Source organism: Lingula anatina, chromosome 4, assembly GCF_051362555.1.
Source record: "Lingula anatina isolate TDL-2025a chromosome 4, LinAna3.0, whole genome shotgun sequence".
NCBI classification, from domain to species: domain Eukaryota; kingdom Metazoa; phylum Brachiopoda; class Lingulata; order Lingulida; family Lingulidae; genus Lingula; species Lingula anatina.
In genome coordinates this window covers 12,818,534-12,833,413 of record NC_141770.1, presented here as the reverse complement: position 1 = coordinate 12,833,413, position 14,880 = coordinate 12,818,534, and the positions used below count along the sequence as shown (strand labels likewise).

The following is a 14,880-nucleotide window of genomic DNA, read 5'->3' as shown; positions in this document are numbered from 1 at the left end:
AACCCACGCGGATGGCATATATATTCTACGGTGCGTGTAATGTCCTTTTCAGTCAATGTTAGAAGTAGCTCAGTGGATCAGCTACATTTGTACCGGCATAATAATGCGCGCAGACATTTCCCATTAATAATTTCGTCGATTCAATCATATTAACACTATTCATTGCCGAACGTACTTAAAACGTACGTGAAGGTGGGCACATGTTTATATAAAATAAAGGGAATTAATTTTTTTATTCAAAAGATAATTATATATCGCATTAATTGATTTTGTCAACTACTATACTTGGTGTATTTTAATCTCATTGGTGTTTTATTTATTTATCGAGACATGCGATATGAAAACTAATAAGTTAGGTTTGATACACGAAAAGACTTTCAACTAAACAACCCACTTCCCATCTAAAAGGTACATATATTCACTAAGAACCTCCACACACACACACACACACACACACACACACACACACACACCTACACGGAGAGAGAGAGAGAGAGAGAGAGAGAGAGAGAGAGAGAGATTGTTTATGCTATGGTGGTCATCTGGCATTCCATATAAAAACCAAATTATGTCTTTCTCAAGAAGCGAGACGGACACACCACACTGATATCACGGTGTGATAATAATGCCAAAGTGAAAACCGCACGGCACGTCTTTTGTAGTCCCTATATATGTGCAACATAATCACATTAAGGTGGTCTCACGCACATGAAAAAGGCTAGTTAAATGAAATATTTAGTACGATTGTGCTGATGATATATTTTACAGTTTTAAGTTGAAATTTCTGGTCGTAGGCGTCACAAACCTTTAGAAGTATTTTTCTTAAAATATGTACAAAAAAATTCAGTGGTACATGCATGTAGCAGAGGGCAGCAGAAAAGGTCCTCTCTTCATCAAAATTTATCCTAGGTTCTGTGTCATTCTCAAGTAAGGTCCACTAAGGAATGGGGTCCACTTTTTTTCGGAAATTGTATTTCGGAAATTGCCAAATAAAGGGCTTGGGGGAGGAGGGGCCCAAGCCACCAGCCCCATTTCTTTACAATTTTTCTTGCAAGATTGATTTTTAGCACAAATATAGGCATTGGCGGATTTAGAGGGGGGGGGGGGGGGTCAGGGGGGTCCTGACCCCCCCTTCGGTTTCTGAAAAATATATCACACCAATATTCCCCTCTTGAAATTAGATCCTGTCTAATCCTCTTTAGAGATGGAGACTTATTGTGCCTTCAAACAAACCAGACTATAATTCAAATGAAAATGATTTCAACAGCAACCCCTCAATCAAAATGTGCCGAACCCGTTGTAATTTGCATAACAGAAAGTCGCTCAGCGCAGTGCGCACTACTCGTATCTTCTTGACTGGTCACTTGACAGCTGCACACTGTAAGGACAGGACGCTGATATGTGTGATGAAGTCGCAGAGCGGAATTTTCATTCAGCTTCGAAAATTGTAACAAATTTGTCATGTGAGTGAAAGCTTTTCATGTTTTTACGAGTTCAAACCACCAGATAACAATTTCTTATTATTTTACTCGTTCTAAACTTTAACTTAAGTTGGCCTGAGTAGTTGACTGGATTTGAGAAAAGTTGCATAGTGATATCTTTAAATATCTTGAAAAGCACGTGCTGCCAGTAAAAACAGAAATATAATCTGAAGAATGTTATATTAGATAGTTTGATTTTTGGTGCTCAGATGCTGTCACTTCAATGTCACTCACTGTACGTAATTAGGTCACCTGAACACATTTCGTATTTTAAACTCTTCCATAGTAGGCTACATGTGCTTGATATATTAGTGTGAACCTTCTAAGATGCCTACATTACAAACTGATCAGTATAACAGTGCATTTAGTTTTACCAGTATTTTAAAAAAGATTTCCATATTTTCAAATGGAACATTAATGAGAGAAAACTATTAGAGTTATTCACGATGACTTGTTTGTGTATGTTAGCTGGCTACACCCTAAAGCTTTGTAACCCATTATTATTATCCAGATACCAAAATGAGTTTTCCTTTATCTAATTATTCAATAATACATTTATCTTTGTGCTGATTTTAAAACGATGAAAAAACATCGAAAACATAGGCGTTTATATTCTTTTCGTTGCCATGTGTAAGCATAGGCAAATCAAAGCTTTAATCGAATTAAAAAGCTAAGACCTTTATTTTAAGATAAAATCGCCAACCTACATTCGGATTCTCTGCTTTCGGAGATTGAAATATCGCCATTTAAATGTTATTTTGATATTTCAGAACTGCAAACACCTTTGCCGAGATCCTGCAGAGTGCACGTGCGCCTGACTAAAGCTTTCCTGGTCTCTGAGACGTATTTTAAAATCTGCCGAAGATCCAGATCCATTCGCACCGCAGATGCTATATGTTGAAAACTGTACATGGTCTCACTCTCTCTCTCTCTCTCTCTGTGATTTTTAAACACATTTTAACATACTGAAACGATGCACTTTAGATCGATCGTGTTTCCTTTAGAAATTATACTTAGAAATCGATCCTTTTTGTTTATATATATATATATATATATATATATATATATATATATATATATATATATATATATATATATATATACCCTAGGGACTGATCATTATATTATTTAAATTATACCTGCATGCTATGTACATCATTTTATTTGGAACCAATCCAGCTTCTTTTCAAATTCATCTCATTATGCAGTAGTGCAATTATTAAAGTGTTTAAAATGGCATGATGTTATTTTCAAAGTGTTTGGAAATCACAAATTTCAAAGTTGAGAGTAAAAACGCAATTTTCACGATGTTGAAGCTCGTTTAAGATTGTTTATTTAGCAAATCAACTACCTTATCATATTATTATAATCTGCATTGTATACGTCAATTTTTATTCTTTATATTTACACTTGTGAATGACAAGCAATTGATGAAAATAAATGCGCTTTTGGGGGTCGTTTTTGATTCAATCTGAAATACACAGAACTAAAGTAAAATTGATATGTGCTGGATTTTTAGAACCTGTACTATACTATACTCTATTTGGAATGTAATATTTGTTCTCCAGATTAAATCTAAAAGTGCTTTCAAATTTTGTAAATAAAAAACACAAAGCAGTTTCATAAAATTGGCACGAATTATTAACATAAGATAATTCTGTAGGTGCCAATATTCAGATTTATCATTTCCGGTCAAATTCAAACGGTTAATATCTCCTGTCGGCCTATTCAATGTCCAATGAATGCAGTCCTGTTCAAAGACTGTTCTATTATTATTTATTATTTGAGCACGAGTCCTCCAGTAAATATGGATTCTTCGGGGTTTTCTGTCATGAAAAATGTAATATAATAAATAATACATTGAAAATTTGGTCTTTGCTTGTAAATTGAAATGAATGATACTCGTATGACTGCATTGATGTGAGTGAGAGAAAAAATATCTCGTCTTTGGGACAGTCTATCAAATTTATGGGGTAAAAGGAGGGACAAGTCCATTCGATTTGAGAGGTGTCAGATGGGGGCAAGTTCACTCCATTTAAGGGGTGACAGGTGGGGCGAGTTTATTCCATTTAAGGGATGACAAAAGGGCGAGTTTACTTCATTTGAGGGGTGACAGGTAGGACGATTCCATTCCATTTGAGGGGTGACAGGTGGGGAGAGTTTACTTCATTTGAGGGGTGACAGGTAGGACGATTCCATTCCATTTGAGGGGTGGCAGGTGGGGCGAGTTCACTTCATTTGAGGGGTGACAGGTGGGACGAGTTTACTTCATTTGAGGGGTGACAGGTAGGACGATTCCATTCCATTTGAGGGGTGACAGGTGGGACGAGTTTACTTCATTTGAGGGGTGACAGGTGGGGCGAGTCAACTTCATTTGAGGGGTGACAGGTAGGACGATTCCATTCCATTTGAGGGGTGGCTGGTGGGGCGAGTCCACTCCATTTGAGGGGTAAAAGGTGGGGCGAGTTTACTTCATTTGAGGGGTGACAGGTAGAACGATTCCATTCCATTTGAGGGGTGGCAGGTGGGGCGAGTCCACTCAATTTGAGGGGTGACAGGTGGGGCGAGTTCACTTCATTTGAGGGGTGACAGGTGGGACGGGTTCATTTCATTTGAGGGGTGACAGGTGGGGCGAGTTTACTTCATTTGAGGGGGACAGGTAGGACGATTCCATTCCATTTGGGGGATGGCAGGTGGGGCCAGTACATTCCATTTGAGTTGTGACAGGTGGGATGACCCCATTTCTTTTGAGGGGTGACATGCATGTTGCTACAAACAAATTTTAATCTTTTGAATAGATTGCAAGATTGTTAATTTATACTTAATATTGAAATTTAGATATTCTTTCAGTGGATTAGACTTTTAATGTCCAATTTAATATTTACAAAATACTGTGCTTCATTACAAAGGTTTAAACCATTTCAATTTTAAATATCACCAGGTTTCAAAGGAAACCGTCATGCCCAAAAGAAAATTACACAAATTACACAATTTTCCAGATTAAACTTGAAACAGTTATCACATCTATGTAATCTTTTCCCATTCCAATATTGCTGTACTGTGTATTTTATATCAATATGAAAAATAACAAGGAATTATAGAAATATTTATTCGGATTTGATATACATGAAATTGAGCATGATATATGTCAACCAAAGACCTTGTTGCTTGCAGGCCCATGTTGCACAGTTTCTCCGCGGGCTTCTGAAATGACAAAATAACGCATAGAAATTTTGATTCAACTGACACACTGAGATCATTTTGACTTATTCTGGAGAAGCGCAAAACATCTTATTTGAACATTTTCTTTTAAAAATATATGAAATAAATTACACATAGCTTGGATGAAAGGACAATCAAGTCTTTAAAAATATACATGTAGTTGGCCGTGTAATGGAGGGACAGAATACGGCACACTGGAGATGGTAGTGAACCTGCGTAAAACTTTCATCTGTAAACCATCGCTTTATGAGCAATTAACATGTGCGTGAACGTGTGTTGTATTATATTAAAAACACTTACCTTACAAGACGATCTTTGACAGCATGTCCATCTTAAAACTTAAATGGATTCTCCAAGTGTAATCTGAAACAAGTAAGAGAACTTTAATAGCTATATGGACCCCTATTCTTGTAGTAGTAATAATAATAATAATAAAATGATGTATTAAAAAATTGCTTATTTTTTCCAGGTGAAATTAGCTATCCATTAAAGTACATAAATATAATTCAAAAGAAATCGCTGAAAAGCATCATAATTATCTTCAAAAGCAACGTTTGAAATGTAAATTAAATTGATATACACCTTGATAGGGCAGACTTCTCCTTGTATCCAAAGCTCAGAACTATGCCAAGTATTATTATCTAAATGAATCAGTCTTTTTGTGCAGTTATGTTCATATTTACACGAAAACATTTTAAATTAAGTCACAAATGCGAGGGGTCATACAAAGATTCCACACGTGCAGAACTAAGTAAAGATAGTTTGAAAGATTTCATCAATGGTCAGCTGATAGCACCATTTTTCCTGTACGTTTGTAGTCCCAAAGCATTGTAACCAACATATTCTGACATTATGAGTGACATACAAGTAACAATGGGCATAATATTACAACAAATGTGCTACTACAATAAATTTTCTCTCGCTCGGTTGTAATTGTGTTTTCTTGAGGGAGGTTATTGAAGAATCAGTGCTACTTACCAAATACTTGCTTCTACGTCTTATAAAAGCTTGAACTTTTGAATTCACCACACATAATGTTGCGTCTTCACTCAACTGTGCCCAACTGCAGAGTGAGTATTCAGCTTGCACTACGACAGGCAACTTATTGTTATGCAAATTACAGCAGATTTGACCCATTTTGGATGAGAGGTTTTGTCTAAAACTGCTCACAAATGTTCACTGTCAAAATATAATGACCGAAACTTCCAACGCAACACATATAATCTTGAAATATTTGGTGTACATAAAATGGGATTTTAGATTTGAGTCAAGATACATCAACTACACCTCAAAATAAAAGCTCAGAAAATTGTTTTGATTTTGTTGTGTGGGCAGCTCGTTTCGCTTAATTGCACATTGTTTCGAATTTTGTCTATCCCGTCAGTTTCAGTAGATATCCTTCCAGAATTTGGTCAATAAATAGCCGTAGTGATGGGCAACGTTAATATGCCCTTGCGTTGACCTGGATCAACGTGTGATCATGCCGCGCCTAGGTGAAAATCTAGGGGGGGGGGTCAGGGGGTCCTGACCCCCCTCCCCCTCCACATCGATTTCTGAAAAATAAAATCACACCAATGGTCCCCTCTTGAAATTTGAATTTTGACTAGCTGAATCATATAGTTCTAAACCGTACCAAAATAGCACCGTTCGCCCTCTTCAGCGGGCCCCGAACCCCTCGCCAAGGGAGATGGGGGGGGGGGGGGGGGGGGCTTTGCATCCCCGGACCCCCTTTCAAATAATCCTGGATCCACCCCTGAATAGGGATTATAAGTGCATGTACTCTACTGACAACTGTACGGGTGTCATTCAATTTCTTTACATCTTTGCGTTGTTGAGATTTTAAGAATAAGCAGTGAACAGCAAGTTTTTTCGGTGAGTAGAAGTGAATAGACAACGACTGCACGATGACTGCGATCTTCATATTCGATATAATCGCTTTTTATAAATTAATATCCGCATACATGTATCAAATAAAGGAAATTGTTTCTTGTTTATTAACGTTTGAATGCAGTGTAGGCGATTTGTGACCTTCATATAAAATTAAACGCTATATGTTCTATCGCAGCCTGTTGCATGCTACTTATTTACTCACAAGTCATCCGTGTACCGGTATAATAGTACATAAAATAGCTGAACATAAAAGTTGCATTTAAAGTCAATTTTTGTAACAAAAGCCGGCAAAATGCCACCATACAGTTTCAAATAGTAGGTATTAGAGAAATACCAAGTACATGTAGGAATTAGAGAAATATCAAAGGACATTGTTTCATATTACCCTAAAAATAATATTTGAACGGATTTTTCCGCTTGCTTTCGGTGTTCCATATAAACGAGGCAGATGAGTAGGTCAGTTAAGTAGGTCAAATTTATGACCAAATTTAAAGAAGAAGCACTTTAAAGCTATTTTATGGCAGATCGAGTGATTAATTCGGTTTATCCCTTGGTATGTCGACTTTATTTGAGTCGTATAAGAAACTATAGAGGAATTTGGTTTATATGCGTTACTAGGAATCCACGCTTCACCGATGCTCGGTTCAAGTGTACCTTTAATATAAAGAGGAACAAATCAACAAACGAATTGACAAAGAAATGGAATGATAAAGATCAAATACGTAACCATTTATAGAATGTTTCTAAAAAATGAACACATCGCTGAATAAAAAATGTATACAATAACTAAAATTCAATTTTCGATCGCTAACATTGCATTTGAGGTCCAATTATGGTCCCTATTTGTTCTCTGTAACCCCCCCCCCCCCCCCCTAAAAAAAAATTAAAAACAAAAAAAACAAAAAAAAACAAAAAACATTATACCCTTTACCAGGGCGACAGATTTTTCACAGGATATTGTCAGATATGTCTTTAGATAAATACACGGTCATTTGCTTCTCTGGCTATTGGAAAATTTGTCTGTAGTAACTGCCATCCTGATAGAGGGCACAAACATTAGATGTACACTTCATGGCAATGCAAGAGAGATGTTACTATCGTAGGCCATTGGAATGTGTCAGACTATGTCATATTGTGACCACCTCAACCACCACAATCGGGCTCATCCACCATTTCTCGTGTCGTTCAACCCACGCAAAGATAGGGGGTAATTAACTTTTAACTAGCTGCTTGAGGGCGTGCCATTCAGGTTAGCCGACCGCACTTAGCGAGAGTCCCCGCAAAGTTGGACCGACCCAACTAGTACGATGTGTCTATCTGAATGCCCCCTTCGGTCATTAAACAGCTGCAACCAAGCGCAATCTCAAGAAACTTTTTTATGTTTTTGGTCCCCATGAGATTCATTATCATCTATGATGGATTACAACATGTTGTAGTAGGTTGTCCATTGGAAGCCAGCGATGACTTGTTTTGTGAAAAATCAGCAGTGGGAAAACAAGTAGCCCGGCAGCCCGTAGCTAGAAGCACACTTTATGAATAAAAACAGCCTACAGCAGTATGTATTCTATCAAGCTTTGTATTAAAATGAGCGTAGTCTACAATAGTTACTTTTTTTCTTGCTTTCACATATTACTGACTGTAGGAAATTTTGTTACATTTTCTCTACTTCTATGCTTCATACTAAATACGGGCTGTCTAAAGCAGAAGTCCCTGTCGCCACGCCGCCTTCATTGATGTCCGATGTTTTGGTTCTCAGTAAATGCCCGCACTGTTTGTTAGTGATGATATGGTCAGAGGTCCTGTAAGAGAAATACAAGAAAAGAAATATCATTTATTTACTATGCAAGGGGGGTCCATGATCTATAGATAAGATAAAAAGAATAGAAGCATTCTTTACTTAGAGACTAAAGAACATCAGTTTTTTATAACTGTGCGTCGGACTCTGATATGTAATCACCGTTCACGTGAGCAGGCCCACAGTTGCCACATAACTGGGTGGTGGACCGAAATGCCGTGTATGACTGATGTTACTTAGTGTTTCAGTACAAGAAAACTTTATTTGATTACCATTCTTTTACTTGATACGAAAAAGGTAACAGCGTGTATATTTCCAATTCACTCACCCAATAAGCACCCCAAACACTCCCAATTCACTGAGCATGGTATTGGGTTGTACAGGAGATTCAGCACGCAGTACGTAGTTTTGGAAAGGCACAGGATGGATCCTCTCCATCAGAATGTACGCCATTCTCTTATCACTGTCTAGCACACGCCTCAACACCTTTCTGACATCTTCTCCAAAGTAATTGTTTCCTGTGTGTAACGAAATTTCATTTCGGTATTATCAATATTCCTCAACAACCATCATGATCACATGTTTGTATTTCTGACATTTGTTCACTTATGAAAATGAAAATGATTATCATAATTTGTTCAGCTTTTCATGCTGTCTATACTACTTCTGATCTATTGTTTATTTACGTAAAAAGTAAATAATTTAAGATGTAAATGCTTTTAAGGCTATGTGATTTATAGCCGTATGTTACAAGATGGCATATTCTTTTCCTTTTTAAACAATATTGAAATGTCTGGAGATCCAGCTAGATATTACGAAGAATTCAAACTTAGTGTCAAAAATTGGATGTAAAGTGTCTGTATCGCAATCAAAATGCAAGAGTTCTTCAAGGAAGCCACATTTGCCAAGAGTCCCTGCAGGGACGGATCCAGGATTATTTGAAGGGGGGGGGGGGGGGTCCGCGGAAGGGAAGCCCCCCTCTAAAACCGCCACTGTCCATGTGATTTCTAGGAAGATTGTCACTCAATCTTGGTGCTTATAAGAAAGTACTTGATTTAATTCTTTGCCAGTGTTTATATTATCATTTAGCCTCACAAAGTTGATGTTACATGAAGATCATGAGTATGTATTTACCTCCACCTTCCCTTTGAGGTTTGAGAACATATTTGAATGGATTCTCCATTGCCATGGCAACAGCAGCATCGCCCTCAGCATCCTTGAGAATTAAGGGTGTTAGTAATATTTCGATATCTTACTATATATATATATATATATATATATATATCATATTTATCAGCTAACTCTTTATGTGATTCAATCTTTTATGAAAAAAATCTGTGTAAACTAGGTTTGATGGAGCAACACGGTTGCGTATTCAATTTTGTAAGCAATTTGTCAGTAAATCATGTAAGCAAACACGTACTGTCTGGAAAATATTGGTCGTCACATACTGGGTTTGAAAATTAATTGAAAAACTACACTAATTACTCACACCTGATCATCATTAAGCCTTTATCATTTTGAAAATTTATGCTTGCACTTAATTCAAAATCTCAATAAAAAATCTTGTATCTAGGAATACTGTCACATTTTGGCCTATGCCCCTCTCTCTCTCTCTCCCTCTCTCTCTCTCTCTCTCTCTCTCTTACCCTTTCTAGGGAGTACATGCCAGCAAAAGTTGCTCTAATTCTCTTCACAGCCTCGGAATCCTGTATAAACCGTTCCACCACTCCTGGCCTGCCAAGCTCTTGTTGTATCTTTTTAGCACCTGCCAGATGATAGTAGATGTTGGGACACTTGATGGCAGTGGACCTTTCTATCCTTAGTCTGGTTGTCCAGTCCTACATGTACATACAGTTGGTGCATGTTATAACTATGGGTAATTATTAAAAAAAAAAAAAAAACAGCACATGTAAAACAAAAAAATGTGCTCTCATGGAGTATTTGATACAATAAATCAGAGTCTGGGTACTTTGATAGATTAGTTACATTGATGGGAATTTCCAATTAGATTTTTTGCGCAAAATGAATTTGATAACTTCGTCATAATTTCAGGGACTTGCATTTGGTTCACGATTTGGATGACGATTGAAATTATTTCAATATCAGGACCCGCTATTCACAGTTAAGTTTTTGGGTGAACTTCATGTGTAGCATTTTTACCAGTCGGGAGTGACGATGCTGGGACGATACGGTTCGGCGATGTAACAACCGACAGTACCGGCAAAAAGTGTAGTCACCCACTGGACTTACCTCTTCTGTGATGTAGTCATTAGGGGAGTATCCACATCTGAAGTAGACCACACCCACTTCATGACCTTCACTGGAAACAGGACACGCACTGATGAAGTTCATGTAGAATATTTCAGTCCGACTTCGGTTAAAAAAACTTATTTTCAGCACTGAGGTTAAAAAGGGATTCTTTTTCTCGGGGGTACACAGTGCAAACAAATGCTTCTAAAAGTCTCAAATCAATAAGTTTCCTGGTCTCTTTCCTGGTGGCTATCCAAACAGTATATGACATAGATGGCAATGACGAACATAAAGCAAACAAACTGACTTTGGATGTTGCTCTTGAGTGAAACCTCACCTAACCAAAAGATTTCGAAAATAAGAAGGCAGAAATGTGCAATACCAAGTCACGTCATTGTAATCAATCGATCAATACATGAACAAATATACTGTTTATCAAATATCACTAGTAACTTCTCATTTACTTAACTTGATAACTTACAGGATTAACTTGTTATCCTCAGTGAGCTGCGACTTTCTGTAAACTTGATCAAAACTCCTTCTGAGGACCTTCACCTTGCTGTTGATTTCATATATTCCCCACTCCAGCCAGCGCTGGTCAAATATGTTTCTCGAAACAGTCTCCGTCAAAAACAACATCACCGCTCTGCAATTCAAGTAAATGTGGCCAAAATTTACTTGATCAATTATTTCAGTAAAGCGACTCTCGTCTTTAACGCAGTTTTAATTAGATCTTAATTTGTTTATTTATAAGAGGAGATATAAAATGATTAAGCTATGTCAGTGCCTTTTGTACAAAAAATCACTTGCATTGGTATTTAAGTAGGTCTTTGTTGCTATACTTGCCCAATTCTCCGTCCTTGAACAAGCCATTACACATATAACACTGCGTTTTAGCATCTCAACACTAAAGTTAAACTTATACATAGCGTACAGTTACACAAAGTTGCTTCGTCAAATAATCTAATAAGAGAAAAGAGTGAACACTCAGTGACTTACTCTTTGTTGCCATACAGTTCCCAAGCTTGAACCATTCCGCCGGCTATGTCTGAGACACCTGTATTGGCAGGTAGCTGAAAGAAGAGCGAATTAAAATTGCATTACCACAATATTCAATCCAATTAGAACAATGGTTGTCACTAGTAAAGAACAATGCAGAGCGCTTAATTAATTAATTCTATGACAGTACATTTTAGGTACTGTAGAGCGTGTGACAATCTCACACATACCTTGTTAATCTTGTCTTTGAGACCACATCTTTCAAATATAAACCTGAAAAATACAGCAACATTTCATCATGTATGTACTTGTATGATATATTTGTTTGTCACAAATGGTTTGCATTTTGCATTGTTGAAAAATTGACGAAGGTGTGGTATTTCCCTACGGAGCTGACCAACACACCAAACTTTCCAATTTAATACAAGAAGCATCTAAACGCCCCCAAACGTATCACTTCTACCTGTGGAAAATCCCAACTTGAGTCGCTAAAGCAGCACAACCAGAAGCTATAGTGTTAAACTCAATCTCTTTGATCCCCAGGGTGTTCACATCTTCCGGGGTGGAGAGGGTGCGGCCCTGAGAGTCAGTCATAAAATCATTTCTGTTGATAGCAAGACTCACAGGCTGAAATATACACAGTTAGTGAACAAAAGGGCAATTTTCACAATTTTAATGCGGTTTTTCAAGAATCATACTTATGGTTCGCATGTATCATATATTCATATGATGATTTTATAAAGAAAATTGTAATTATTATATATCAAGGCATCTCTCATAATCGTTCGATGTGAAAATGAGGAATCAATTGCAAAAGACCAGTTTTTCAAATTTGTAACAAGTTTCCCGCTTTTACGCCACTTAAAGTACACGTGTACATGCTTTTTTTTCTTTTTAACCTTACTTTGTCAAATATTGAAAGGCTTCAGTTATAGAAATTTCAGTTTTCCGTATAAAAATACTGTCTGGAGACATGTATATATTCTTTTGACTCTTCCAGGTTAATTGTCACCTGTTTAATTCCCTCCTTTCTCACTGTCTCATAAATTTCCCACAATCTCTTGGTGTAGTCATCCACTTTTATAACACTGAAAAAAAAAAACAATATATACTGAATATATGATATGTCTTCGTCATTTTGCATTAAAATAATAAAAACAATCAACCACTTAAAACGGCTTACTTATCCAATATCAAACACAAAACTATAAAGGATCATTAATAAAAGATTGACCATGACTTTTCAGTAAGGAACAGTCTGCTGGGGAAAAAAGACTAATTTATGCTCTCAGTAATTTTTTTACGAAGCTGAAGTTATATTTTGACTATCTGTTTTATCATGAGTCTTCGGGATCGAAACTTCCAGTGAAACTGAACCCTTCTTGTTTTACCTCTGGAGAGTTGACTGCAGAAAGTCATGGTCGTGTGCTACTCGGTGATAGACAAGATTAAAGTCTTGCTGCACTGCACATGCTTGGTGAAAAAGCCGCTCTGGGAATGGTGAAGGCAGAAGCAGGAAAGGGGCGTAATTTGTTACTTCTGATGATGTTGGTCTGTCTGCCGTGCGCATAGTGATTCCTAAAAATAATACAAATTGAACGATATCACACTGCCACTGAGCTCGCCAATTACAGCAATAGATCAAACATCTGCCAACTACCCAAAAGCAGCGCATTTAAGACTGGTTTCCCATGCCTAGATCGATCCATCTGGATCGGTCTAACTCCCCGGGAAGTCTCACTAAATTGCTATCAACTAACCGGCTTAAATGTCTGTCACGTCTACCAAATCAGCTAGGGGGTAAAGATTACCCCCTGGCAGCTTTACTAAGCGTGACAGACATTTAAGCTGATAGCAATTGAGTGAGACTTCTCAGGGAGATAGACCGATCCAAATATCTGTGGGAATGGTCCCTAAGCTTTGGTGAGTATTTTGCGTGTCCTATGTACTTCCCCACACCGTTGTAGGCCTATTGCTCCCCCTACCAAAAATCATCGATACAACCCAGAACCCTAACTTCTCATTGACGCTATTTGAATGATGATACACAAGATTTTTCACTTTGTTTCGAGTCTGGGGGAGGTACGCTTTAAAAAAATTCAGTTATTGTTATATGTTTTAAAATTAAGGGTCATAGAATTTTATCAGGTGGTTAGCTATTCTGTCAGATAATAGCTATGTTTGAAATTGTAACGATGCGGGAGAGTTATGGTACTGGAACCAGGATTTAAACTGATCAACTTTCCTATATGTGCTGTCAAACATTCCTGTTCTTTTAAATTAAATACCAATTTTATGTATAGGTAAGGCATTTACAAACCCAACTTAGAATCTATGGAGTTAAGTTCTGTACGACTCTGTATGAAGAGAGCATAAGACAATCCCTAACCCCCCTAACCCTCCCACCCAACGTGGGATACTCCAGTGGGCAATCTCACATGCGCAAAAACCTAATCAGTGGCTGTTTCGATGAAGACAAAGTCAGTCAAAATTTTAACAAGACAAAAAAATGGAAGTTACTGTCTGTGATATGATATAATAACAAAATACAACCCCTCCCCCCTTCCTTCTTTGACAAAACAACTCACCGTGAGTGCGGGCCCAGTCTTTTGCCATGGAAACTAGTCCCTGCAACTCGTCCTCTTTCAGGGGCAGTGGCATGCATGGCTCCTTCCTGAAATTACGAAAAAATCTGCGTTGACCATAAAATTGTAAACTGGGTCGTTTTTGACACGAACCCAACGTTGCAGTTTGCCAACAGCATATTTGTACTACTCTGACTGCAGTACCCCTGGTATTCCGCATGTTTATATGCCCAAACGTACACCGTCTGAAACACAGAATAATTTATCCTATAATATTCTGTGCGATTTAGGGGAAAAACTTTGAAAACTGTTAGCTGCGTCATCTTGCTCCTGCGGGCATATACACATCAATACAAAAGATAACATTCAATGTTACAATGTTTATGTGGATTCAGAACCAGCATACTGGGAAACCTTGGCATAAATGCGGCGTGAAGATACGAATAAGGCGGTATAGAGCCCCCCCCCCTTTCACCCACATGGAAAAGCCTAACACAGCTATTTCCTCCGCTCTTGACGTATGGGGAGTTTAAGTCGCAAAACATTCTAGTCACACATCCAGGGTCACAGGATTTGAAATCTTGAGTAATAAATCTGGCGGCTTTCTGTTAGATCTTGAGTAATAAATCTGGCGGCTTCTGCTGTAATTTGTTTA

General features: G+C 37.7%; 1 protein-coding gene across 1 annotated transcript; it reads right to left on the bottom strand.

Moving 5' to 3' along the window:
- Positions 1-8,268: 8,268 nt before the first annotated feature.
- LOC106153541 (glutathione synthetase-like) lies at positions 8,269-14,301 on the bottom strand. The gene is made up of 12 exons (XM_087010780.1): positions 14,229-14,301; positions 13,032-13,218; positions 12,677-12,728; positions 12,104-12,267; positions 11,871-11,913; positions 11,641-11,714; positions 11,123-11,287; positions 10,642-10,711; positions 10,038-10,229; positions 9,523-9,604; positions 8,717-8,906; positions 8,269-8,392 (listed from the first exon to the last, which is right to left on the bottom strand). The coding sequence occupies exons 1-12, from the start codon at positions 14,299-14,301 to the stop codon at positions 8,269-8,271; spliced, it is 1,416 nt and encodes a 471-aa protein (XP_086866906.1).
- Between the last annotated feature and the right edge of the window lie 579 nt (positions 14,302-14,880).